This window comes from Globicephala melas, chromosome 1, assembly GCF_963455315.2.
Source record: "Globicephala melas chromosome 1, mGloMel1.2, whole genome shotgun sequence".
In the NCBI taxonomy this organism is placed as follows: domain Eukaryota; kingdom Metazoa; phylum Chordata; class Mammalia; order Artiodactyla; family Delphinidae; genus Globicephala; species Globicephala melas.
In genome coordinates, this window is record NC_083314.1 from 184,865,055 (window position 1) to 184,892,657 (window position 27,603).

At 56.6% G+C, this 27,603-nt stretch overlaps 1 protein-coding gene across 5 annotated transcripts in view; it reads right to left on the reverse strand.

The window, feature by feature from the left end:
* AJAP1 (adherens junctions associated protein 1) overlaps positions 1–27,603 on the reverse strand; it is a 125,576-nt gene that overhangs the window by 47,269 nt on the left and 50,704 nt on the right. For 4 of the 5 annotated variants that reach the window (XM_060283946.1, XM_060283948.1, XM_030865806.2 and 1 more), the window contains exon 2: positions 22,673–23,472. In XM_060283946.1, coding sequence (XP_060139929.1) covers positions 22,673–23,472 — 800 coding nt within the window. Of the gene's footprint in view, positions 1–22,672; positions 23,473–26,003; positions 26,079–27,603 lie in introns of those variants that run through there. The other variant, XM_060283954.1, reaches the window with a different exon arrangement.

Consider the following 27,603-nt stretch of genomic DNA (forward strand, 5'->3'; position numbering starts at 1 on the left):
GGGACCACTGTGTTTATCTGGTCATCCATCCATGGCCACTTGAGTTGCTTTTACTTTTCGACTGCTGTGAATCACACTGCTGTGGACATGGGTGGACAAATAGGTCTTTGAGTCCCTGCTCTCAATTCTTTGGGGTCTCTGCTCCATCAGATCCTGTGCACCTTCCAAGTTGAAGGGATCTGTGCTCTGCATGGGGACGCCCACGCTGGCGGAGGGTCTGCATTAGGGGATCCCTACACCCCGGTAGATATCCAGGTGCCAAGGACGCAGGAAGAGATGCTGGACTCTGGTGGGGAGGCAGAAGGAAATGTACCTTTGACCAAATACACAACTCAGAGTCAGAGATGAGCGCCGCCGTGAGTCTTCGTGCTGTGAGGAACAGAAGTCACGTGTACAGAAGAGGCTGCTGCCTCCCTCCCCATCCTTAGATGGCTTTCTTCTTTTAAAAATATGCTCTGAGGGTCATTTCTGTGCAGTGAGAGAACACGGAAAATACCAACAACTCGTGTGAAATACCAGCCAAGATGACTCAGTAAGAAAAAATAAAATGCAAATTGATCTCTGCCTCTTGGGAACTGATTTAAGAATCTGCTCAAAATCAAATTAACTTTTTGACTTATTTCCCCAGAAAGCTCAGGAGGCAGCAATGAGACCTCAGGTGAACACCCACCCGGGAAACACAGGGGTGTCGGGTGATGGAGTCACCTGCTCTCCAGGGCCTGTCACCTGGCTGTCGTGTGTACGGAGGGGAGAGGCTGTGCCGGGATGGACCGGTTCCCCAAAGCTGGCAGGACCCAAGCCCGTGGCCAAGCAAGATCCATTTGCTTGACGGGCACCTCGGCGGGTCCCCTGTGCCATTCAGCTCCCGGTGTGTACCAGCAGTCTCAGGCTGGTGATGCTGGAGAATCTGTCCAGCCACAGGGTTTTCGTGCAGGTCCTGCCCATCTTCGCTTCCCCTGCATCCCTGCACCGGCACCCCGACCTGGCCTCCTGATCCAGCGTCTCTCCTGAACACAGCAGCCAGAGTAAACCATGCGAACAGAGGTTGGATCTCGTCGCTCTAACCCTCCAGGGCTCCTCCTGGTCTCCGGATCCCGGGGAAGTGCTGCCCGTGGTCTGAACGCCCTGCTCTTCCCCTCCGTCCTGCACACTCTGCCCCCCTCCCCACGCACTGGTTCTTCCATCTCTCCGAGGACCCCGTGCTGGTCCCATGCAGCCCCCAGGGCTCGCCCCTTCCACTGCTGCCTGGCGACCCCTAACCACTGCACCCCTCCCCAGCCACACTGACCCCCCATTGGAAGGACATTCTTCTTCTGTAAACCTAGCCTCGGTGTCCGGTGTCCTGCATGCTCACCGTGGTTTGCAATCATGCATTTGGGTGAATTCCTGTATAATCCTCCCTCCCTCCTAAGGAGAGCAGGGCCCCACCTCTCCAGGGCCCGCCACCAGGCTTGTGCATAGTAGGTCCACAAGATCTGATTCTTGGTGAATAAAATCTGTGCCCCCTGTTGGCTTTGACCTCCTTCTGCTCCGGGGCAGATGTCCTGGCTCCAGGCCATCCTAAGTATGACGCTGTAGTGATTCTAGGACCCTGGTGTTGGGTCTAACTGCACCTCTGATAGATGACAAGGAGAGAAACACCACTTTTAGGGGGAAGGAGTAAAATCTGTCCTCAGTACTGGGTGAAACCCGGGCTAGGAGCTCTTGTGTCCTCAGGCGGGCTCCCTGCACATAGCAGGGGTCTAACCAGCTCTTGGGACGCGGGTTCTGGGTTACCCCCAAACACACACGGCACCCCCGACCTCGAGTTCACGGCTTCCTCTTTTGGCCTCTGGGAAGAATTATATTGAGGTGGCTGGCATTTCTTTCCTTCTTCCCAAGCCCAGGAAAATGGGCTTCGGGGGGCCGGGACCCAGCAGCCTGGACCTGACTCTATGCGACGAGCTGACAGTCACGTTGGCAACAGTGTAAAGAGAACAAAGCGCCTGCCCCTGCCAGGTCCAGGTCATCATCAATACTTGCAATTTATGGGCTTGGCCAGGGCGCTGGGCAGAGGCCAGGAGCAGGCAGGCCTCCCGCCTTACCCCAAACTGTGGCTCTGCCTTCCAGCCCCTCCCCGCCGGTGCCTGGGCTCCGACCAGAGGCCCGGGGGCCCACGTGCTCCATCCACTTCCCGGCGGTAACTACAGGCTACTAAGGGACAGGTGCCTCTCAAGAAGCAGCTCAGATCATCCCCACTTTGCAACGATGCAAAAACGGGTAATAACCCCATTTTCCCAACACCTGCACTACTTGGGCCTACCTGGCCTATCCCTTCCTTCCCAGGAGGCTGGATCAAGCGAGGCTCCCGCCCGACAAGGGCCTGCAAACGAGCCCTCACAGGACAAACCACCCAGGTTCCACACCCAGGACCTCTGGGACACCTGTGTCCCCGCAGAGACCTAGGCGGATCCCACCTGAGCTCTGCACCCCAAATTCAGAGGGGCTCCCCCGCCTGCACCCCCACTGCACACGGCTAGGGGGCAGGGGGCTGAGCGACAGGGGCGCGCTCTTCATTAAAAAAATCCTCTAGGAGATCGATTTTTAAAAAATTGACTGGAGGAGGGAAGAATGAATTAGGAGTTTGGGATTGACATGTACACACTATTATATATATAATAGATAACCAACGAGGACCTACTGTATAGCACAGGGACGTCTACTCGATATTCTGTAATAACCCATAAGGAAAAAGAATACATATATATGTATCTGCTATACACTTGAAACTAACACGAGATTGTAAATCAACTATTCTTCAATAAAAAATAGTTTAAAACAGGGCAAAAAAATCCTCTGTTCGTTTACTTATTTGATAGATACTGTGGAGCACGGTGGGTGCAATTACTCTCGATATGTTACATAGGGTGAAAAAAGAAAGCGCTTATCAGGGCTCTGCTCGGAAGGGGCTGGGGGCTCACTGGGGAGGGAGGGCCTCGTTCCAGTCTTCTTTTGCAGTAATTTCTGTAGCACAACAGGGAAGGTGACCTGAGCACAGAGGGAAGGAAGAGATTACTTCTGGCCACACGGGATTAGAGAGAGATTTGTGGGAGGGGAGTGTTTGGGGCCAGTGGCTCTGGAACAGGGCAAGTACCGGAAGCAGAGGTAAGGCCCTGGGAAGGAGAAGGGTCCCTGGAGGCCATGTGCGGAGGTGACCACAGCCTTGAACCCGGTTAGGGAGCATGGACTTTTCTCGTATACAGTGAGGAGCCATTGATGATTCCTGAGCAGGGGAGTGGCAACGTCAGACCTGGCCGCTGCGTGCAGACGATGAAATGTACGGAATAAACGCCCTTATAGTTCCTCCCGTGTGCCAGGCGTGTTCTGAGCACTTTCCAAGTATTAACTCCTGTCGTCCTCACAACACTATGAAGCAGGCATTTTTTGTATCCCAGTTTCACAGGTGAGAAAGGTGAGGCACAGAGCAGTCAGGCATTAGAACAAGGACGCAGCGGAGCTGGTTTTCAGACTTGAGGAGGCTTGGCCCTCTTCTCCTAAGTTCTGGTTCCCTAGATTGGCTGGGGGTGGCCAGGGCAGAAGACAGAGAATCAGGGCCTTTAGGAAACAGATCAGGCAGAGCCAGCCACTGACCCAGAGGCACTGGGCGGCCGGCCCCCCAGCACTACACGCCTGACTTGGAGCACCTCCCAGGCCGTCTGCAGGCAGGGTGTGTGGCGGGCGACAGACTCCTCTAAGGCAGAGTCCCAACCCTGGGTCCCCAGCCAGGACCCTGCGTGCCTTACCCCATCCCTTCTGGGAATCACCCATCCCCCTCTCCCAGAAGTGACAGGCAGGACAGGAGACAGGCTGTCGTCTAGTCTGAAGTGATTTGAGCCCAGACTGCTCCTCTTGGCTTCTCCATCTAGCAGTAAGGACCCCTGGGTCCCGCCGGAGGCCTGGGGGGAGCCCCACATCCACTGACCAGCTGAGCTCCCTCCACCCGCCCAGTGAAGACAGGCAGCAGCTCAGACAGCACACGTGGACAAGCCGACTTGTGACGGGGACACGGGGGGGAGGGGAGGTGCGCTTGAGGGCCCTGGGGACAGAGGACGCCCCTGGACCTTGGAACCTGCGCAGAAGGAGGTGAGAAAGTTGACCCCTTCCCCACCCCACCCCCACCTCTGGCTCCTCCTCAGGGCTGCCTCTTTCCTTCCTCCCAAGAACGCCCACCGAGAGCTCATGCACTGTACGGGGCGTCACCCCTGTGGGTCCCTCTGTCCAGTGGGACGTGAACTGAGATCACATGACAGCAGGGCTGTCGTTCGTTCATTACCCAAGGACGTCGGGCTGGGTCCCCAGGCAGCTGGGGAAAGGGATGGTGTTTCCCAAAGCGGATGCAGGGGTGTTGCTATGTCGGGGTGCGGGGGCTTTCCTGCCCCTCTCATGCACCTTTAGACCCTTCCCTCCCTTTCCTCAGATGCTCTAACTGCCTTTGCTGGGACCTCCCAGGGCCTGCACCTCCTGGGGAAGCAGCAGAAGCTGCATTTGGGCTGCAGAGTGGGCAGCTGAGAAGGGGCTGCCCAAGAACGTCGGAATAGGTCAGGAGGAGGGGAAAGGCCAGGGCCCCACGAGGGGGGATGGCGGGGAGGAAGGCTTAGCCAGGCTTGGCCAAGGGATGGCTGACTCCATACGTGTGCGTGCTCAAAGGCCCAGTGTGCTGGGAACAGCAGGCCTTTGGGGCCAAGCAGTCTGCGACTGTCACAGACTCCTTGATCTCTTTTAGTCTCTATTTCCTAATCTGTGCGATAGACTCCAAAGAGTTGTTGAGAAGATTGAAGGAGATAAAGCCCGGGTAGTGCAGTGTATTACAATAACATCCCTAAAGCCTAGAATCCTGACTCCATCCCTTATAGGCTGTGTGACCTTGGGCAAGTCACTTAACCTCTCTGTGCTTCTGTTTTGCCACTGCCAAATAAGGAGCAGAGGAGTGTCTGTCTCCCAGAACTGCTGTGCCTCTTACAAGATTGAATTCAAGGCAAGCACTTAGAACCTGGCTCTTGGTGGGTATGAGATACATCTAATTATTTAGAGTGAAGGCAGGAGTTGCAAATTGACTCCCTTCCTTCATTTCCTGGGGCTCAACTCATGTGTTGCTTTCTTCTAAGGAGGTGCAGCATCCCAGCTGGCACCTTTCTTCCTCCCCCGCCCCCAGAACAAGTGCCTGGAGTTCAGGAGGTTTGCGGGTCTGTACATGGATTTTCACGGTCATGGTTGAAAGGGCCTTTTGCAAATTGCTCCCGTTTTTCCCTGGGCTGAGCCCAGTCGACACTTGGACCTGATGGGTTATAAATGCAGCTAACTGGAGCACTGGCAAGGCCCGGCTCGTGCGGCCCAGCCCTCGCGTGAACAGCTCTGTTCGGCTCTCCCCCCGTCTCCTTTGATCCACGCTTTGTAAGGGCATCTTGCCCTAGAATTATGAGCACAGAAATCAGAGCAAGAATCTTCCGCCTTCTATTTCTGGCTCTGACACAGACGATGGCGTGTGGGCAGATCACAACACCAGAATCTTCTCTGGCATCTGAGAAATAGCACAAGTCACAGTGGCCTTGTCCGGCCCTTGCCCTGCCACCAATGGGGGCTGGGGGAGGCTCATCCCGGACCCCTCTGGGGCAGCTCAGGACGCCCTGGAACTTCCCCACAGGTCATGCCCAGTGGATTTCCTGTGCTTGGGAACAGGATTAGCTCTCCTTGCTCCGTTCTTCCGGAACAATGCGAACAGGCTTCTCGGAACAGGGAAGGCAGCTGCTCAGTTGTACTTGGTTCCCACTGGACTAGTCACGTGCTTCACGAGGACGGGGGCAGAGACTATTCCGACGACTATAAAGGCCCCATAGCACAGAGCCAGGCACTCGATATATTCTGGTTGGCTGAATGAATGATTTATTGAATGAAAGAACGAGCAAATGGGATTCGCCTGGGCATTTTCTCCCTACCGGATGACCCGCTTCTACACCCAAGATCTGGAGATGGTGGTTCTCAGGGCAGCTGGGACCTTGGGCAAGTGCAGACCCACATCTCCCCAGTGGAGGCAGTCCGAAGGGCGCATTTCATGTCCGTAAAAAAATAAATCAAGTGAAAACCCTGAGCCAAGCCCCATGGGGCCCTGCTGCCTCCCAAGGGCCTCCTGAGAACGCAGGGGAGATGATGACGGCACACTGTAACTCGCCCAGAGTTCCAGCATCCGTTACCCACGTGCCGAGGGAGGCCTGGCACAGAGGTCACCCCATTTTACAGATGTGCACACAGAGGCCCAGGGCCCCAGGTCCTGCAGGGGGCCAGGGAGCTATCTCAGTCCTGTGCTGCTTCTACGAAGCTGCTCTATACCTGCTGGCATCGGGCACGGTGGGGCACCCGGGGTGGGGGTGATGCTCTTATTTATAGAAAGTTCTAGCATCGATGAGGCTGTCTGTAATTCGCTGAGGCAGAGCGTAATTCGGAGTGGACTCCTCGAGGACCTCCAGCCATGCATGGCACAATGTCCTGGGCTCCAGGACTCAGGTGACAGCCGGTGGACCAGAGCACCGGCGGAAGCAGAACTGCCAGGCAGGGAAGCTGCCCTCCAGCATCTGTGTGCTACTCCTCCCCCCCACCTCCTCCTGGGAGGCTGGGCCTTGCCCAGATCGGCCAGGTGACGCCCTAGCAGGGTCCTAAGCTGAGATGGCATAGGGTCCCCTGGACCTGCACAGCCTCTTCGGTACACTCTGACCCCAAGGGTCCTACATCACCATGCAGCCCCCTTCCTCAGCCTCTCTGGGGAAGAGGGGGACACAGCTGTCCCCAAACCTGTGTGTTAAGGGCCCTCTGAGCAGAGGTTCTGCCTGAAGGGCTTGTCCTTGTACCCTGGGAGGCTGTGGAAATGCACCTCATTGGCCCCGAGAGGGAAGGCAAGCTCACATCGCTCCCTCCCAGTGGGGCCTTTCTCCCTAGAGGGTACGTCCCACGGCCATCCCAAGGCTCTGGGGGCTCCCTCTCTGTTACTTTCACAGCTGAGATTAGGAGGGGAGGCCTTCGCCTCCAGGGAGGGGTCTTGGAGGATGGGCAGCGTGGAGGGGATGCTGCTGGCGATGGACGTCCCAGACCCCTTTCATGGTGAATGCAGAGAACCCTGGCCCCCTAGCATGGATCGGACCCGAGAAAAAGTGGGGAGCAGGGCACCATCCCAGAGCCTGGCTTCGGCTTCTCTCTAGAAGCTGCCAGCCTAAGATGCTACCGTGTGAGCACCTCTGCCTTTGTCCCAGGGCGGCCGGAAGCCTGTAGAAGCTGGTCCTTCTGGAAATCCATGCCAACAGCACCTGTGCCAGAGTGAGCTTGCCCCGTGGGCCTCCATATGCCACCAGCCAAGCTTTGGGGTCACAGTCCCTTAAACCACCTGCTTCCTCCTCCTTCTCAAGCTGACCTGACAAGATGACTGGCTGACCAGGCCCACGGCCCCTCGGTCTGCCTGCCCTGCCCTGTACTTTTCTTTTCCTTTCCTTCAGCTTTACTGAGGTATCATTGACAAATTTAAATATATTTAAAGTGTACAACAAGATGCTTCGATATCCTGTACTTTTCTTAGCTCTCGGAGGGCACTTAAAATGCCAAGATGAGGCTGCAGCTCTTCCCTGGAGATGACATCTTGAAAGACTCTGAGCAAATGTCAGCTCTTCCAGTTACTTCAAAACACAACAATAAAATGTTCTCATGGTAAAAGCATCTGCAATCTCCTTTAAATTTCGGAAGCTGAATCTATGAGTGAGACTAAGAAGAGATACCCAAGGGAGAAGGACATACTTTCTCCTTGGAGGAAAAGGAGGGGTGCAGGCAAAGTTTGATCCAGCCAGGGAGGGGACGTGACCTGCTCAAGGACCAAGCGTCAGAGGGGGGCTGGAGTGTCTGTTCTTCTCTGTGCAACTCTGGATGCCCAGCTCCACCCTGCCCCTGACAGGTACTCCAGAAATCCCTGTTGCTTCAGGAGGATGGGGCTGCCTCCATCTGGCAGGTGTGGGCTCAGCACTGCAGGACAGAAAGGGCTGGTGATTTCCTCCTGCGGAGACGCGTCCTCCCCTCTGGCTCTGGCCTGAAAGGCGGGCCTCAGGCTCTGTGGTACCACCTGCAGCTGCAGAACGGGGAGGCCCCGCATCATTTCTGCTGTCTGGACCAGCGGGAAACACACACACCTTCCGGGAACTGACATATCCAGCAGGGGACACAGCGGCTGGTGATTTTGCTTGTCTTTAAAAATGTGTAAGAATGAGACGAGATCAAGAGGAAGTTAAGCGTTTCCCCATCATCCCGCTTCTTCTCTAGGTGAGCTGCACATTAATCCCAGCTTCTGGAACAGCTGTGCCAAGCTCACTGCCTAGAATTCTCTTTCAGTGTCTTCTAGGGTTGTTTTTTCCCCCAAAGCCAAAGTCAACAACAAAAGCAACCTCTACAAGAACCTCTGCCCTAAACACGCTGCAGACATGTCTCTCTTCCTCCCTGTTCCTCCTCTGATAGGACGCTAAATAATCCACGTGTGGTCGAGGAAAACTTCCAGAAACTTCTGTTCTCAGGGATGAAGAGCCCCTTCCCTCTGCAGCCATCTTACCAAACACTCCCTCCTCAAGGATTTGCTCTCATAGGGCTACACAGACAGGAGAGAGGAGCTGTATTCGGTTGACAATGGGGGGCAGAAAGAAGGGGGTACTTTTATGGGTTGAACTTTGTGCCCCCACAAAAGATGCTGAAGGTCTAACCCGGAGTACCTGGAATGTGACCTTATTTGGAAAAAGGGTCTTTGCAGATGTAATCAAATGAAAGATCTCAAGATGAGATCATCCTGGATTATCTGGGTGGGCCCTAAACCCAATGACAAGCATTTTGAGTGGACTTGTGTCCCTCACAAAAGCTATGTTGGAGTCCTAACCCGCAGGACCTCAGAATGGTCCCTTATTTGGAAACAGGACTCTTCAGGGTGATCAAGTTAAAGTAACGCCCAGCCCTCATGCTCCAGCTGGACCACCCAAGTGCCCCGGTGAGCGTAGTGACACCCATGGGGACACAGACCCTGTCGAGGGTTCCTCCCACTCTGACTGGCTCCCCTGACACAAGAAAATGGAGATCTTGTCAGTGTTGAGGTCAGGAGCCAGGCCATTTACTCATTCACTGGAGGTGCTGTTTACACGTGGGAAGCCGAGATGGCTGAGTGTATTAATTAAGGATCCGTCTCTAGGTGTTGATGCATAATTCATTTCAATGATTTTCTTCCCCAGGACACAAAAGAACAATGGGCTCCAAGCTGGCCAGGTCAAGAGGGGCAGGAGACTGGGGGCAGCACCCTTGGGTTCCGCAGGCCCCACCACCATCAGGGGCTGATGGGGAGATTGACGGGGGTCCTCAGGACAGAGGCGACAGGCCCAGCGAGGCTGGTTCTGATGACAGAGAGACCACAGGGCAGTGGGCTGGGGAAGGAGAGGGTTCCGGGCCCAAGGTGGAGAGGAAAACTCCATGAGGAGATATGGCACGAGATGGACGTTTCCAGGAAAGTTGCTTCTGTAGCAGGGCTGGTGCTAAAATCCGTGTTTAAGGGGAGTTGAGTGAGTTCACTGGGATGGGGACTCAGTCTCACGGCCACGAGGAAGTGACGCCTGGAATGAGCGGCATGTGGGCCCTCCCCTAGTCGCGCCTCCAGATGAGCACCTGGCCCGGGTGTAGGAGGTAACCAGGAGCCTCAGAGCAGTTAGACCTCTGCTCCCAGCTTGACACCTCTGGGGCCCAGAGCCCATGAGACCCCAAGCAGAGGACCCAGTGAAGGACCCACAGAAACTGACAAGTAGGTGGTGTTAAGCCCCTGAACTTGCAGACTTTGTTACACAGCACAGCTGACTATTACAGCCTGGAAACTGGGATGCCTGTAAGTGGGTTTGTACGAGTGAGTGCATAAACAAATGACCATCAGGGGGATGGGTCCAGGCGGGCCGTCAGACATGAGGCCCATCCTTCCATGGCCAGTGGTGCCCTTGCCTTAGCCCATTCAGAGAGAAACATCAAGCCCCTGAAACTTCCATCTTGGGCCACATCTCCTCATGGAGATTTCCTCTCCACCTTGTGCCCCGGACCCACTCCTCCCCCAGGAAACTCCTGAGGGACCGGACCCCAGGAGGCCTCCTCTCCCCCCACCACCCTCCCAGCTGCCAGGTTCTTAACTCAGGAGCAGAGAGGTGCCTGTCCACCTCGGGGGGATGGACAGGGATTTTAAGTGTCTCGATGATCAAGATTCCAAGGATAAACTGCAGATGGGAAGAACTGATATCTGGGGATCTGGCCAGAAGGACGGTGGGCACGAGACTTCAGGATATCCCAGGAATGCAAAGCCTCCCTGCCCGCCTCCACCTGCTCCAGGTGGGGCTCTGCCTTGCATGGCGCCCACCCCATGGAAGCTCATGGCAGTGGCAGAGGGTAGACCAGAGTGGGTTCATTGCCTGGATGCTTCGGTTTTCCTAATAATGGACTGGAGGCACCAGCCCGTCCTCAGCTGCCTGCCGAGAAACCAGAGGAGCTGAGATGCTGCTGGCCTTGCATCTGGCCGCCCTCGACGGCTCACTGTCTCCTGAGCCTCTGGAAACAGTGCCCAGTCTGATATCCATGGATGTGTCAGCCGTCCACTGGCCAGAAGTGCACCCCAGGCTTGCCAAGCAGGCAGCTGACCACTGACCACTGTTTTGAATGCAGCCCCAGCCCTGGGCCTGGGGTCCACACACCCTGAATGTCCACCCAAGTACGGGGACAGAATGTGATTTCCCATAAAGCCTGGGCCTCAGAGGGAAGAGTGAGGGACTCGTTTCTGAGTCTGGGTCTGAGTCTCAGCCAGGAGCAGGGCCAGTCCTGGTGTGGATTAGAGAAGACTGCTAAAAGGTACACTCCAGATGGCCATTCTGGGGCTGGCAGGGCCTCCAGCCTCGGGCAAGACTCTCACGGAGGAGAAACTGACCCTTACGCCTGGAAGGGGCTGACGTTTTCATGGGCTTCGAGGTGGAAGGCAGCAGAAAGAGCCCGGGATGTTCTGTGAACTTGGTGATGTTTTCCCAAGAACCGGTTTGACTGGGCAGGTGGAGGCTGCAAGGCCCTGGTAGAGGGGATGCTGGAGTTGGTACAGGGTGGCAGCTGGGATGTACTCTTCCACGTCTGCTGACCCACAACCTAACCGGGTGAGGACACCGAGGTTACCTCACCAGGTGAGGGGCCACAGGTGGGGTCCGGGTCATTGCCAATGTCAGTGTGGACAGAAGCTGGCTTGCACATGTGGGGGTAGTTCTCCCGTGGCTGCTGTTGGAACTTAGAGAAACCTGCTCCAAACCTGCTCTTGACCAGGACTCCCACATCCTCCCCACCTCCCTGCACGGGCTCCAGCCCTCTGCCCCGCTTCTGCTCTTCCCACACTCAGCCTCACTCCTGCCACGCGGCCTCCGCACTTGCCCCTGGAAGGCTCGGGCCCACATCTCCTACCCTCCAGACACCTCCCTCCCACCAGCTCACGTGCCCCACCTCCATCCGGGCTGATCTCTGTGTGCACCTGCCCACCGTCTGTCCACGCCTGAGGGGGCAGAGCCTCCTCTTCACGCCCCTCAGGGCCACTTCCCACTCGCGCTGGCGCAGGTTCTCAAGTTAAAAGGGGGGGTGTCCATCATTGGGGAAAGCAGGGCTTCCTAGACCTGCCTTCCCCTCATCACCTCCGCTCTCTCTACCGAAGTCCAACTCATCCGCCCTCTCCACTGAGCACGGACGTTGGCCTCCAGCCACCAAGGCCAGCCCCTCGTCCTTTAAGGACTTTGCCTCCACAGTATCTCTGTTCTCTCCCCACTGTGAGTTTTCATTCTCTGCCGGACCATTCGCGCGGGCAGGCAGTATGCCCGAACGCTCCCTCATCACAAACAGCAAAACAAGACAGCAAAGTCCTGCGTCACCTCTGTGGTCCTCTCCCCTCCGCTCTCCCCCTTCCCTCGCAGCCCGGACTGCGCAAAGTCTCCAGCTCCACCCTCCGCCTCTGCTTGTTCACCGCCCGCCCGCATCCGCTCCACCGGGGCATCTTCTCACCAAGCCTCCAGCAGTCCACCCCTGACACAGGACAAGGGTGACGCTCCCTTGGTTCTCACCTCCCTGGCCTCCCAGGAGCTCTGACACTGGACCACATTCTCCTCTCCCTCTCTCTCCTTCTCTCCCTCCTCCCTCCCCCCCACCCTTCCTCCTCCCTCCCCCTCCCCCTTTCTCCTCCCTCCCCCTCCCTCTCCCCCTCCCCCTTCCTCCTCCCTCCCCTCCCCCTTCCTCCTCCCTCTCCCCGCCTCCAGGCTTCCACTTACCACCGTCCTGCCCCCCTCCCCCCCACCTCCTCCTCTTCCTCACACTTCCTGGACTCCCCAGGGCCCTGTGTCCATCCCCGTCTCACGCGATCCACACTCCCTCCAGGTGATCCCGACCCCCCGCACCCGGACATCAGAGGGCTTTGAGTCTCCGCTCCAGGCCAGACCTTCCCCAGCTGCAAACTCACAAGCCCAGAAATCCGCAGACGTCCCCACCCGGACAGCACACACGGCAGCTTGACCTCGACACGGCTAAAGCGGCCGACATTCTCTTCCAATCTGTGCCCGCCCACGCTGCCCCGTCTCAGTCACAGGCACCACTTTCAGTTGAAGACACGAGTTGCTCAGACCCAACACTTGGAGGCCTTCCAGGTTGTTCTCTCTCTTCACTTCCCCGTCCGATTCTTCAGTAAGTCCACCCACCGCCAGCCTCCCCTCTCCACTGGGCTGCCTCCACCACCCGCACTCCTGTCCTTCCCCTACGGTTGCCCTCCAGGAGCTTCTGAGGGACTACGGCACTCTGTTCACCCCACTACACTCAGGATAAAACCCAGAGCCCTTACGGTCGCCCCCAAGCACCTCGCAACCTTGCCCCAGCCACCACTCTGCCCTCCCCGACTCCAATTCGTATGACCCGCCCACCAGAGCCCTTCTGTCACTCATCACATCACACGGTTTCCTTTGCCTACACCTTCCACTTCCCCGCCATTCCCTCCTTCTCATCATTCGGGTCCTTGGGTGGGGAGGCCTGCCTCCCCGGCCACACTCACCCACCCACCTCATGTGCATCCTCCTCGCACACGTTCGTACATGGGGTTTCCTTATTTGTGTTTTTACATGTGTCTGTCTGCTGCCCCTGGAGGGGACAAAGACCGTGTGTGTGCTGTCTTCTGATGTCACTGCAGAGCCTGGAACATAGTAGGTGCTCAGTAAACACTTGAACTGAATGAACAAGTGAGTGAATGATGATCTACAGGGATGAGGCCACTGGGACCTCAAGCATTTTGATCTCTGACTTGTCTGTGAAGCTCAGATTATACAAAAGGAAACTTGCTCCAAGCCCCAGTGGCTCCCAGGGCCTCTGGGCAGCTCTGGCCTCATGGGGGAGGGTCAGTGAGGGTTGGGCTAATGCTCTCCCCCTGCAGGCCTGCCTACCTCTCCAGCAATGCCAGGACTGGAGGCAGATGAAAAAATCTGCAATTTTCCCTGCCTCTGCAGGAGAAAATCCCCAGGCACAGCCAACCCCAGCCAGAGCTAATGAAAGCTCCTCCCATTGTAGTGGTTCAATGGCAGGACCCCCCCCCCCCCAAAGATAGCCATGTCCTAATCCCTGGCACCTGTCAATATGACCTTATTTAGAAAAAGGACCTTTGCAGATGTAATTACATTAAGGGTCTCAATATGAGACTATCCTGGATTATCAGGGTGGACCCTAAATACAATGACGGGTGTCCTTATAAGGAGAGACACAGACACAGAAGGAATAAGCCATCTGAGGACAAGGCCGAGATTAGAGGGATGCGGCAACAAGCCAAGGACACCAGAGTGCCCAGCAGCTGGAAGAGGCAGGAAGGATGCTCTCCTAGAGCCTGTGGAGGGAGCCCAGCCCCGCCCACACCTTCATTTTGGTCCTCTGGCCTCTGGAACTGGGAGAGAATGACCTTCTGTGGTTTTAAGCCCCCCAGTTTGGGGTGCTTTGTTGATGCAGCCCCAGGACACTCACACACAGAAGAAGGCTTCTGTGTGCGGCACGCAGGTGAGGGCGAGGCCCAGGGAGGCCTAGGACTGCAGCCGGGATTCTCGGGGGGCAGGGGCATCTTGGAATGTGGGGACACATTTGGTTGTCACGATGACTGGCATCAGCTAAGTAAGGCTGCGATGTCACCCGCCCCGCAGTGCGGGGGACAGACGTGCTCCCCCAGAGACGGCCCTCTGTCCTGTGTGACTGCGAATGTCCTGCCACACATTCAGGCACGTTCTGAATGCTCTGAACCCGGAGACCCTCCTTCGCCTCCACGTACAGACCCAGAGTATTCTTTACGTGATTTTAAGGAGCACCTAAGTTTTCCAGAATGCAACCACCACGCACATCAAAAGGAAGCTGTATTATTTTTGTCCCCAAGGTTGCAGAGAGCGGCTCACCATTTCAGAAAGTCACGTGCCCTCAAGGCCCAGAAGACACCTGTCTCAGCTCGTGTTGGCATCATGTTCCTGGTGATGCCCCAGGGCGGAGGAGGAGGGTGCCTTTGACCACCTCCTTACGCTTCCCAGTGAAGATGTGCACAGACCAGCCTTTATCATAAGTAACCTTCCTCTGTGTTGGCTCTAAATCACACTCAGGGCACCACTCGAGTGTTTAGAACCCCTGCTTTCGGCGGCTGTATTTTCCATGAAAAGGTAGGCGCGTTGGAAGTGAGTTAAGGGAGCATTTGCAGATGTGTATTCGGAACTCGGGCCTCGCGTCTGGATGGTCAGGGGGCCTGCCCTAGAGCCTCGGCCTTCTCCTGCTCTCTGGCACCCCCCCTCCCAGCCCAGCTTTCTCCAGCTGCCTCTGTCCTCCGGGGTGGCCCCTCCTGCCCCGTCCCCACAGAGGATGCCGGTGCCCTCCTTCATGCTGATGGGGGATAGAGGAGAGGACCCAGGTGTGCGTCTCTCAGGGGCTCTGCCCTCGGCCCAAGGACACACCCGTGGAGTCCTGGCCAGGGCCCTAGCTGCTGGCCTTTCTGGGCAGCGTGTGAAAGCACACCGTGTTTTCACATCTGACCCTTCCACGCCCCCAGCCTAGGCTTTGCTGGTGGAGACCCCCCGCTCCGGGAGCTTCTTGAAGGCCCAAGAGGACAGGGAAGGTTCTTTCATCACTGGACCTCACACATGGCCCAGAAAGTGCAAGCAAATAAGACAACCGGCTTCCTCTCGGACTTAGGACCCCTGTCCCCACCTCACTCAGGATGTCCTGAAGCTTCAGGCAACAGGGGTGTGTGGTGGGGAGGGTCCCCCCGGAGTCATGGAAAGGGCCCTGGCCTGGGGGTGAGGAGAGCTGGGTGGGGGTCCACCTGCCCCCCGACTCCCGATGGCTGAGCCTCCCTCAGCATCAGCACCACCCCCTGCCCCCCAGGCCAGTTTTGAGAACGTGGAGAGTGAAGCCGAGCTGGGAGCATGGCAAGTCCTTCCTGGGCTACTTATTGGGGGAGGGTTGTGTTCCAGGAGGGTCTGGAGAGAAGCAGGCTGTCCTCGTGCAAAGGATGCCCCAGCTCATGACCTCCCCTTGGTGTGACGCCCCCCAAAACACACACGGGGCTGCCGATGTGGCTCGTTAGGGGTTCTGCTGGGTCTCCGGGGTAGGTCTGATTGCTGAAACCCTTCCAGGGCAGAGAAGGGTCACAGAAGAGCTAGAACAATTCTGGCTGGGTGCCTGCACATCCTCATCCTAATACCTTCGGGGAGCATTTGAAGGACACAAAATAAGTAGCACGTTCCCAGCGCTGGCGCCCTTCCGACCCCCAAGGTAGCCACAAGAGGAGGTGGACTCCATCATCAGCTCTGCCCCGGCACTGCCGCAAGCTCCGCGCTCCACCCGGGTCAACACGGTCAAGTCTCAGGATGTCCTCGCGAGGTGGAAAGCATTTCCCAGTTGTGCAGGCAGGGAAGCCGGGACTCCCCGAGGCCACGTGCATAGTCGAGGACATGCCACTGGCCCGCAGGCGGGCCTCCAGGGCCTGGGGCAGGTCCCGTCAAGGCAGGGGCTCTCCCCACCAGCCCCAGCTTTGTCCCCCACACAGCTCCCCAGACAGACTCGGCATCCCTGCTGCCAAAGGAAACTTCTGGAAAGGGAAGCCGCATCCTCTATTATCACTGATCCTCACCTCCTAACCACAGACTTCAGGGCAGAGAGTCGCTGAGCCACATCGAAAGCAGAGGTCTGGTCTTTCTTCCTGTCTGAACGTGTGGCACGTCCATCACCCGGCAGGCGGGGCTGAGTCTCCGGAACTGGGCAGGGAGCTCTGGGGAGCCCTGACCTTCACTGGGAACCTACCTGCTGCAGAGGTGACGGCACTGTTTCTTCCTCAGGTATAATCACTTGGGCCCTTTCACGTTAGTCACTGTAACCCAGGACCACTCCTGGGCAGGGGCGGGGGACAGAACGGGTGACGTCTCACCCCAAACAGAGGCTCTGAAGCCCCATTGCCAGCAACCACCCTGATGACCCGAGAGCCTGCCTGCGCCCGGGAACTGCTGGGCCCACTGCCTGACCCCCCGGCTGGCAGGCAGGCTGTTGACGCTGTAAGCGGGGAATGCCAAAGCTCTCCAGGGCTCTCCTTTCACTGATGACAAAACAGGAGGGAAACAGCACCAGGGCCGTTCTTCTGGTGCTCGGCAGATGGTCACATGCCTCTCACGTTGCTGTATCAGTTCAGAGCTGGACCAGGGACCCCAAGGGTTTTCTCTTCCAGATCCTGTTCTAGAGGTGAGAACACAGTCCCGGGGTCACCCCCCCGGGCTCCCTCTACCAGGCAGGCCTCTGGGCTTCCAGCAGCGCTGGCCTCCCCGGCCTCTGCCCCTGTTCACCCTCCCCGTCCATCAGGACTCTCCTCGTTCGCCCCTCCTCCCCCATCTGTGTTTCCAGAATAACACCTGAGCTATCATGGCCTACGTGGTGTTTGTGACACTTCCTCTCACGCCCTTAACTGTCATCTGTCTATTGTGCCCTTCCCTGTCTGGCTTTCCCAAAGAGATTTTTAAGCTCCTTGTAAAGAGGGCACAGGGATGGGTTTTCCACCCCCTGGCCCCTCCCCGCCCCAAGGTGCAGCATTTAATGTCAACTAAGGAGTGGATGGTTTGCTATGCAATCGATCAGAAGCCAGAAACTCTGAGACCAGTTCTCTTAACAGAGTCAAATAAAAATTCTAAAAATGATGTTCTGTCTAATATTTAATTTCAACACTTAAAATCATTCCCTGTGAGTGGATGAAACCATATACCACCGTATATCAAAAGCATCTGTGAATGCGGTTCCCGTGGAGGGGAGATGCATCCTGCAGGGGTGTGTCTCCTGCAGCCTCCCAGGCCCTGGATCACTGGCAGCCCCACCGGCACCCTTAGAGGACACTGGTTTCCAGATTGAGGAGGCATCAATTCAGGTCTCTTCTGGCATCTTCTGAGGGCCTGGGGAGGACAACAGCCCAGGGTGGGTGGAGGGTCACCGCTCACAGGTAGAAAGCACAGGAGGACGGCCACCATGGTTTGGGATAAGAATTAAAGAAACTTCCCGATCCCGAAGTGCTCTTAGAAGGGGAATGAGGCCCTGAGGGAAACAAAGAGCTTAAGAAGCACTAAATGCAGTAAGTTGGAGCAGGAAGCATGTGAAGGGAATAAAAGGAAGCCGGTGATGGAGTCGTCTCCAGGAGAATCCGAGGCCGGCTTTAATGAGTCAGCCCATTTATCCACTTGGTGTGAACACAGCTTTGCTCAGCAAAGGCAGGGGAGCGCTCAGGGAGGCTGGACAGGTCCCGGCGCCGTCCGCAGACACACACGATCCCGCCTGTGGCCAGGACGGGTCACCCTCCAGAACCAGAGCTGGCAGGACAAGCCATACCACACCCATACGGGAAGTCCCGGTGAAGACCCCGAAGACCAGCCTCGCCGTCTGCAGCGTTTAGGATGTTGAGGAAAAGCTCCACAAGCTCACTTGTTCGTTGATGCTCTTGTCCCAATTAAGCCACTCGAAATTGTGAAGTTCGTGAGTCATTGCTTCAAATATCTTTAAATTAAGGACGGATTCATTTCCCTGGCAGCAAACACCCAGCAAGTTAATTAAAAGGGGCTCAGCATTTAAACCGCCACCGCAGCTTTAAACAGAAGGGGAGGAACGTGTCTCTCTCTGTTACGTCTGCTTCTCTCTCCCTTCCCCTCCCATCCCGGCATTTAGACACTACTCCATCACCATGAGACTTGATCCGAAGGTCTCCCTGCTTCCAGTTCAGGTCATCTGACCAGCAGGGTGAGAGAAGACGACACCAGCCCGTCCCACCAAGAGGACACTGAAGGCCCCCTGGTGACAAGGACAAAGGAACCTGGAAATCATCCTTGGAAACGCGTGAGTGGATTCCAGTGTAAAAATTACCAGACAGAACTGGGAGGACATCTGAGCCATCGCATCCTTGAGCTGCTGGGTGTCACAGATCTGTGACTGATCCAGATGGGGACACATCTCGAATGACAATGGGGACCTGGGCCCTCCTGGGCAGTGCACCTTCCCGGAGTTGTGAACACAGGCAGGTGGGGAAAGCGTCAGATGTGTCTGTGCAGGCAGGAGCCGGGGGCCAGCAGGCAGGGTCGAGGAACGTCAGGTCTGGGAAATCTTTACTGAGCGCTAACTGCAGGCCAAATGCCCAGGAGATCCCGCAGGGGGCAAACGCGGGGACTGAAACCGGCTGGCTTAAACTGCCCACAGCTCCGTTGACGAGGTTTAAGATTAAAGCCCAGGAAATGACTTTCCGTTTTTCCGTTTTTCTCCTGGGAGACACTGTAATTCCAGACTCAGAATACAACCAGCAAGAGAGCTGTCACTGGAGAGCAGCGCTCCACTGTGGTGAGCCCTCTTTTCCGGACCTCAGGCGAAGTGCTGACCGTCTGACGCTCTGCCTCTGCCAGCACCGTGTGAGGCTGCAGCTCAGTGCCTTGGTGAACCTGAGCCAGGTGAGTTTCCACCCCAAGCAGTTCCTGGCTAAGCATCAACTGCACCTCCGCTCGGAGCACCAAGGTCAGGGGTGAGAGTGTGGGACCTCATCAAATGACGTCACCACGGAGCAGTAAGCCGGTGACAGCAAATCATCACAAGGACAATAATCATCTTTGTCATCACCATCACCAGTACCACCAGCACCATCATCTCCATCATCATAATTACTACCGTCTACACCATCTCCATCAAAACCGTCATCATCACCATCACCAGCATCATCACCAGCATCATCACCATCACCAGCATCATCACCATCACCAGCACCATCAACATCATCACCACTTTCATCATCACCACCAGCACCATCATCTCCAACATCACCACCATCACCATCACCACCATTATTTCCATCATCATCATCATCATCTCTATCATCATCACCACCACCATCATCATTATCGTATCAGCAGCAGCAAACATGTCCTGGGGAACTATGATGTGCCAGGCACTGAGCACCTGGTATGTACTATCTCACTGAATCTTTACAACATTATGAGATTTTTAATTCTGTAATTCCCACTGAGGCACAGAGATAAGAAGGAAGCTGCCCCAGTTCACGCAGCTAATACAAATGAAGTTAGGAATTGGCAGGCAGGCTGTGGCACTCTCAACTACCACACTAAAACTAGGAGAGATCTCCCAGCCGCTTTACGTGGAGCGTGACTCCTGCTCCACGTCAAGTGGGCCCTTAGGCAATTCCAGCAGCTTTTCCGTATAATGTTAGCTCCTGACAGATTTCAGAGTGTCCCAAATCACCAGCCACCTGCCCTTTCTACACCCACCAATGCCTGTGCTATGGACAGACAGGAATGTTTAGACATTCCCCTTCTAAACGTTTCTCTACAGAAGCAAAAATAAAACAACTTCCCAAACCTGATTCCAAAGACACTTCTTTTGACCACAGAATTGACTTATCAAATTCTTCATATCACTTCCTAAAGCCTTCATTCCAGACTTTGGGGCACCCCCCAGCTGTGAGTGGGCAAATCTGGGCCTGTTTGTCCTTGACGCCGGTAACCCTCTCCTCAGAGTCACTCTTGCTGGGTATAAAAACATCTGGCGCGGATAGAGGATTCTTAGTTGCCAGACACCGTGTTTTGTACTTGGGGTTGATTTACTGAGACTTCACAGCAACCATTTAGGAGAGATATTTCTAAACTTTCATAAATGAAGAAAATGTAGCCAACAGAGAAGAGAACTTTCCCAGGGTCAGCCAGCTACATGCCGCAGAGCCCAGATTCACATGCAGATCTGCAGCCTGGAAGCACGTACCGCTCACCGTGGTGCGCAAGGCCCCCCAGACCACAGCTCTGGGATCCCCAAGACCACCCTTGCTGCCTTAAATCCTGTCGGAGAAGGGTGAGTAGTAGTCATACTCCGAGTTGGGGGGCCTAGGTCTACATCTGCTAACTAGGGGGATCTGCAGGACCCCGGCCTGGGCTCTCAATGCCCTGGGGCTTGGATCACTTATGTAGGACCAGCTGAGCTTTGATGAGCCCGGTTAGGAGAATCAGCATTTCCTCTCTTTCCTTGCCTTGAACTCGAAGCTGAGGACCACTGGCTGCCCCTACTCAGCATCCAGCATCACTTCCCAGAATGAACATTTCTCTGCATTAGAAACAAACACACATACCTTCCCCCTTTTAAATTTGTTGTGCTAAACAAATTAATCTAGCAGCAGATTATATCATGAAGAACCATAAATCTTTTCCAAGATAAGCATCTGTCAAGCTGGATTAGCAATATCCAATGTACTATGAATTAATTTGCTAAGCCTTCTAATGCTATCCCGGGCATTTAACGTTAGTAATAACAAATGTAATTTGGAAGAAATGGGAACTCGTTTTCTCATCCATGTCTATATAGTAAGTGACGTAGGCAGAGGAGATGACAATAAATGAACGCACCACTAGATTCTATTATGATGATGGCTTGCGAGTTTATCGAGGTAAAAACGAATGCTTTGTAAGCTGCTCTTGGGCGCCTGGCATGGAGAAGATGAATGGCAGGGTCTGTGTGTCTCTAGACGCCAGAAGGGGGCTATGTGGAAGACAGCTGAGGCACAGCCCCGCAGACCCTCTCCCGTGACACCCCCGAGCTCACAGCCTCCGTCCCTCCAGCCCGGCCCCCGGCCCCTGGCGTTGAGGTGGAGCTTGGCTTTGCTTCCACAGATATGTTGCTCTCAAGGGAAGAATCACGCAGAATAAAAAACCGCAGTTCTCTTATCCAGGTGAAGGAAGGAAGTAGGTCATGGAACAAAGGCCACCCACTCCCTGGAAACCTGTCCAACTACTGACCATACCCTGCCTGTCGGCCGGGATACAGAATGTGGTGCGCACACGGAGTGCAAGGGACAGCATGGCAACCTGGCTGCGGAGGGACCCTGACGAGCAGTTCTCTCTGTCCTCCGGGTTCTGTAGAGGATCCGTGTCAGGTCCAAACCCTGAGGAAGTGGAGAAGCAAGCCGGGGGTGGAGGAGGCTGCATGGTGCCCCCACCCCTTTGGGCTCATGTCCTGGAACTTGCATCCTGTTTTGCAAGTCAGCAGATACTGCTGCTAGTCTAGGATGTGCAGGCACGGACACAATCTGTAAACCTGGGAGTCATGGCGGGGCATGGGGCTATGGCTTGTTCACAGAAGCCAAGGATGCTGGCAGTGGGTGGGAACATGGGGGTCCAGGATTCTGGCTGTCCCCTAGCAGGCCTGAAGCTGGGTACATGCAGGGGGCCTACCAGCGAAGGGACAAGCTTTGGCCTGGGAGATTTTCAAGGGCTACTCCTTTCGAAGCAACTGGAGGAGTTACAGGAGGAGAAGGAACAACAAAACGACGTTGCAGCAAGATATTCCAAAGCCAAGAAATGCTAGTTGTCTACACACACCTAGAATAACACGGGCAGGAGAACCAAAGCCATCTGTCAGATCTCCATCCTCCAAACACCTCCTAACCCATCTTCAGAGACAAGACACCCCCCACCTGAGTCAGTGCGCAAAGCCTCAGCTAACACCACAGGAGGCTCCTCCTGCTACACGGCCTCCGGCTCTCCTGCTGTTTAAGGTAATTGCTAATTCTAGGCCAGTCTGACAGCTGCCCCTCCTTAGGGCCATACCCTTGAGGGTTTTTGAAGACACCACATACCCTGTCTCTATCAGCAGATGTGCCCACACCTAACTCCCAGGCTGGCCCAGGAGCTGAAGTTCTGCCATTCAGGAAGATGTTTCCCTGTGTCCGGTGGGGCTCAGACACCCCTACACGGGCAGGGTGGGTACAGTGCCCACTTCAGGGCCACCTCTAGGGAGAGACCCTCTCCCTGCTCCCTTCCAGCAGCTAGAAGAGCCTGGCCCTTCCTTGCAGAGCACAGCCCAGATCTGTCAGGACATATACACGTGCAAGTTCACAGATACACAGCGCCCCATCTTCCCGTGAGGGGCTATGGCTTTAGGTTCCCTGCTGGGAAATGAAGAGTCTCACAAAACGGCATCACCCAGGCACAGCTCAGCATCCCTCCTAAGCCACACCCCCCCCCAAAATATCCCCCCGACCCAGCACCAACCAGAAAAGAGGTGGGCGTACCTGAGGTCTCCCCCAGAACCCGCGGGGGCTTGCTGACTTTGCCACTGTCTCTGCTGGGGCTGGTGGAAGGCTCCGTTGTGCTTACCCCAACCGGTTTCCCACTCCTGGGGTCCAGGGGCTCCGTGAGCCCCTGAGTCTGCAGTGTCACGGAGGTGGCCGTGGTGGCGGTGGCGGTGGCAGTGGCCACAGCTGTCTTCCGTGTTTGGAAGATGGAGACCGTGGTGGGGCCATAAACGCCTGGAAATGTATTGGATTCCGGGGCCTCCTCCTCCCCCGTGGGCCCCCAGGCAATGAACTCCGTCTCCGTGGTGGGCCTGCTGCCTTGGAAGTCAAAGCTGTTGAAGGCGGGCCCCTGCAGGTGCCTCTTCCCCCGCCGCAGGAGGGCCTGCTGGTCCGTGGGAGCTCCACTGCCCCCCGCAGAGGAGGAGGGGCCCAGGGAAGGGCTGGATTTGGCAGCAGCTGGGGGCTTGGCCAGCCCCCCTTTGGGCCCCAGAGCGGCCACCTGGTCCCTGGGTCTGTGCGCCCGTCGGGCCCGGGGACTCAGCATCTGCCCGTGACTGTGACCACGCTCCAAGCGGGGCGGCCGGGGGCTCCACACGGGCGCTGGGACCCGGGCGGGCTGTCCGCTCTTAAAACTCCACAAGCGGGGCGGCCGGTGGGGCAGCCGGGGCAGCAGCCGGAACTCGGGGCCCGGGCCCAGGGACTCACACGCGGGCAGATCCAGGGCGAGCTGAAACATGGCTATAAGGATCCAAGCATGGCTTCCTAGAGAGCAGCCGGGCCAGCGGATGAACATGGAACTGCGTGGGAGAGAGAGAAAAGCATCAGTGGGGGGGCCTCTGCCTGGGGGGCGCTCTCCACCCCCCACCAGGACGAGGAAATGCTCTTCTTGTAATGAGCGCTAATCCCAGCTTCCAAAGGGGAATGAAACCCTTCGTTAGTTCACTTCAAAGGCCGACTCGAGCGCGGTCTGTTAGCATCTTAGCAGCACAGGCCGAACCACACGCGCTCAGGACCCGGCTTCACCTCCAAGGAGCTTGCCTGCACGTGGCCGGCTGAGGACAAAGCGTCCGCTTACAGGAGGGAAACCGAGTCTCCAAAGCCCACGTCTGTCAGCTGAAGAGATGAACTCACGGGCCTTCCATCCCCGCTTTGCTCTGACCCTTAATAAAACAGAGGCGCCAAGAGGGGAGGGAACGGCAGGGCTGGGACGTGGTCCACACCCGGGGTCCAAGGCCCGGGCAGGCTGGAACGTGGTCCACACCCTGGGTCCAAGGCCCGGGCACTTCCCTCCAGGTCACAGACGTTCGCGGTCCGAGGTGGGTGATGCTAAGCCTGCAGCCTGCAGTCCTGAGGTCTGGAGGGACAGGGATTTCAGCCTGTGGGGCTTCATGTGGAGCAGGGTCCCAGCATCTACTGCTCCGGGCCAGGTCCCGCGCTCTGCCAGCCCCACCCTCTGCCGCCTCGTATCTCAGTTGAATGTGCCGATTTGAAAGCAGGCTCGTGGCCTCAGATGCCGTTACACATACACGGGGAAAGCTGCTGGTCTGTGCCCTCCTCTGGATCTCGCTCAGGAAAAGACATGCTGCGGGGAAGCTGAGAGTCCATCAGGGCGCCCACTCTGCCCAAGTGCTCGTTCTGCCGATACTTTTCTCCCATGCAGGTGCCCTTGGGAACCCTGTCCTCTACCTCCTCAGCACAGGGAGGCTGGGGAGGGCACACCCGCACGGCCTGGCGAGGGCAGCGAGGCTGAGCGCGCCCCGGGCCTGGCAAGGATAGAGCCAGGGGAGGATGCAGTGCACGTGGCGGGGGGGGGACCCGGGCCCCGCGCCCTGCCACCGGCTTAGGTAACTGAGGACCTGGGACAGGCGCCCTTCAAAGCCAGAGCTCATCAGCAAGGCCACGTCTAGAAATTGACACGAAGCCAGAGCTCAGGGATGGTCGCGGGTGGGGGTGGGAGAGCATGTGTGTTGCACTGAGTCGTCAGCCCAGAAACACTGTAGAACCAGGCCTGGGGAAGCGGAGTTTGGCAGGTTTTCTTCCAAGGGTGTCACGTGACTTTAAAAGGGACTGAATCAGTCCGTGTCTGTGTGAGTGTGTCCACGTGCCTGGGGCTGACTTTTCCCTCACTGACACTTAGGAACGTGCTGTCCCCCCAGCATGTTGAAAGGAAGAAACTTGTATTAATGAGCGCTAATTGCCGAAAAGGACACATCCTCAAATAATAAGGCCCCAGTTTTTCAATCAGAACGCAAGTGCTTGGCTGCAGAAATTAGGAGCTGCTCATTATGCTAATGCGTCCGCGCCAAGAGGCTGCCGGTGTGCGGTCTCTGCACGGCCAGCCCTGCGTGCTGCAGGGTCCGGGCCAGCCTCGCTGCACACGGAGATTCAGGTCAGCGCGAGGTGCCCCCAGGTGCACACCAAGGGCGGCTCCTCTGTGGCCACAGGTGGCCCAGGGAGGGGGATGCTTTAGAAGCTCAAGTTCTCCCACCTCTCTATGCATTTGCACGCGAGTCCAGCCCTCAGGGAAATGAGATGCTGCTTCCAACAGGTGTGGTGCCTCGGCCTGGAGGGCACCACTGGTCACCAGCAGGTACCACAAGGCACTGCTGAGCACCCCCACGCCTCACCAGGTTTCACCATGCCCCCCTAGGCACCCCCATGCCTCACCGTGTCCTCCTAGGCTTCACCAGGTCCCACCAGGTCCCACCACCTCACCAGGCCTAACCAGATCCCACCAGACCCCACCAGTTACTGCCAGGAACCCCCAGACCTCACCAGGTATTATCAGGTTTCACCAGGTAGGAACAGGTCCCACTAGGCACCCCCATGCCTCACCGTGTCCTCCCAGGCTTCACCAGGGCCCACCACCTCACCAGGCCTAACCAGATCCCACCAGACCCCACCAGGTACTACCAGGAACCCCCAGACCTCACCAGGTATTATCAGGTTTCACCAGGTAGGAACAGGTCCCACTAGGCACCACCAGACCTCACCAGGCCCCCCCACCCGGTACCACTAGGCCTCAACAGGCACCCCCAGGCCTCACCATGTACCCCCCCAGGCTTCACAGGGCACCACAGGTCTCCCTATACCCCACCACCTCACCAGGTCCCCCCATACCCCACCAGTCACCACTAGGCTCCACCAGGTACTACCAGGAACCCTCAGGCCTCCCCAGGTACCTGCAGACTTCACCAGGCCTCACCAGGCACTCCCAGGTACCACAGTCACATCAGGCCTCACCAGGCCCCAACAGGCATTACTGGACTCCACCAGGTAGTACGAGGGTCTGCCAGGCAGGCTGAGTGAACGGTAGTCACACACACACCTGCCTGCCGCCGCCACCACCACCTGGAGCGGCATCGCCCCAGGAAATTACAACAGGGCCTGTGCCTGCCCGCCCCGCACAACTTCACATGCAGGGTATTTCTGCCATTTTCCACCAATCGCGAGCTGTAATTGGTTACCATGGAAACCCTTCTCTTTCCACGCCCCCCAGCTGTTATGCAGAGAAGCCAACCCGTGGCAACAGTGGGGACAGCTAGATTTGTTTTTCCTCTTCAAGTCCATTTTCTTTCCTTTTGAACGGGTAGATTTGTTCACAGAGGGAAATACAGAGGCAGGTGAACAGGTCAGGACACAGGCTCCACCCACACCCAGGAGCCAGGAAATGCGGGGCCTGGGCGGGGGAGCAGAGAGAGACCCTCCCATAGGGAGGTCAGGGACCGATTCCAGGGCCTGCAGGGGACCCATCATTGGTCTCTCTACAGGGGCCAAAGGCCCCAAACCTTCTGCTCTGTCACCAGGCCTGCTGCCTCTGTGCGCAATCTGGACCTTCCTGGACTCCTGTGTGGGACCCCCTGGGGTGAAGACGCATCTTGGTGTGAGAGGATTCAGACACATCTGCGAGGACCGTGTGAGGGGCAGCCAGTGACCTCTGTCCTCATCCCTCCAGCTAGTCCTGAAACCAGGCAGGACCCCAGGAACACTCTGCAGTGTCCCTCTGACACTGCTAAGCACAGGGCTGGGAAGCCCCCAACTCCACACTCATTTCACGGTTAAGAGGTTCTTGGAGGACCACTCACAGATCCTCTCACCCAGGAAGGCATCCACAGTGCCATCAGCCATTTTTCAAGATGGCAGAGGACCCCACACACCTGCAGGGGAGGCCCTCAGAGCCACTAACCATCAGAGCCAGCGGGTGACACGCCAAGGGGGCCAGGCCATGGCGCAGGCCGAGTGCGGCCGGCTTCCCCCAAACCCTGGGGCATCCACAGACGCCTTACGAACGTGCCACCGCTTCAGCCCCACGAGGATGGCTACAAGCAAACAGAGGGACAATTCCGAGTGCTGGCGAGGATGTGGGAAGACTGCAAGTCTCGGGCGTTGTTGGTGGGAATGTGAAACGGTGCAGCCATCAAACAGTTTGGAAGTTCCTCAACGTGGACCCAGAAATTCCACTCTTGGGTGCAGAAACGCATACACGAATGTTCACAGAAGCATTATTCCTAACAGAGGAAACTGGAAACAATCTCCGTGTCCATCAGCTGATGAGTGGGTAAAGAAGGGTGGTCCAGCCCTACAGTGGAACGTTATTTGGAAAGAAGTGCTGATATACGTTACCACGTGGATGGACCCTGAAAACGTCACGAAGAAGCCAGTCACAAAAGGCTACAGGCTGTACGATTCCGTTTACAAAAAATGCCCAGAAGCAGTCGATCCACAGGGACAGAAAGTAGATTGGTGGCTGCCGGGGGCTGGGGGCGGGGGGGTAGGGAGTGACTGCTAATGGTCACAGGGTTTCCTTTAGGGGTGATAAGAGTGTTCCGGAATTAATGGTGGGGACAGTTGCACAACCTTGTGAATACATTAAAAACACTGACCTCTACACTTCAAAGACGTGGATTTTAGGGTATGTAGTTTGGATC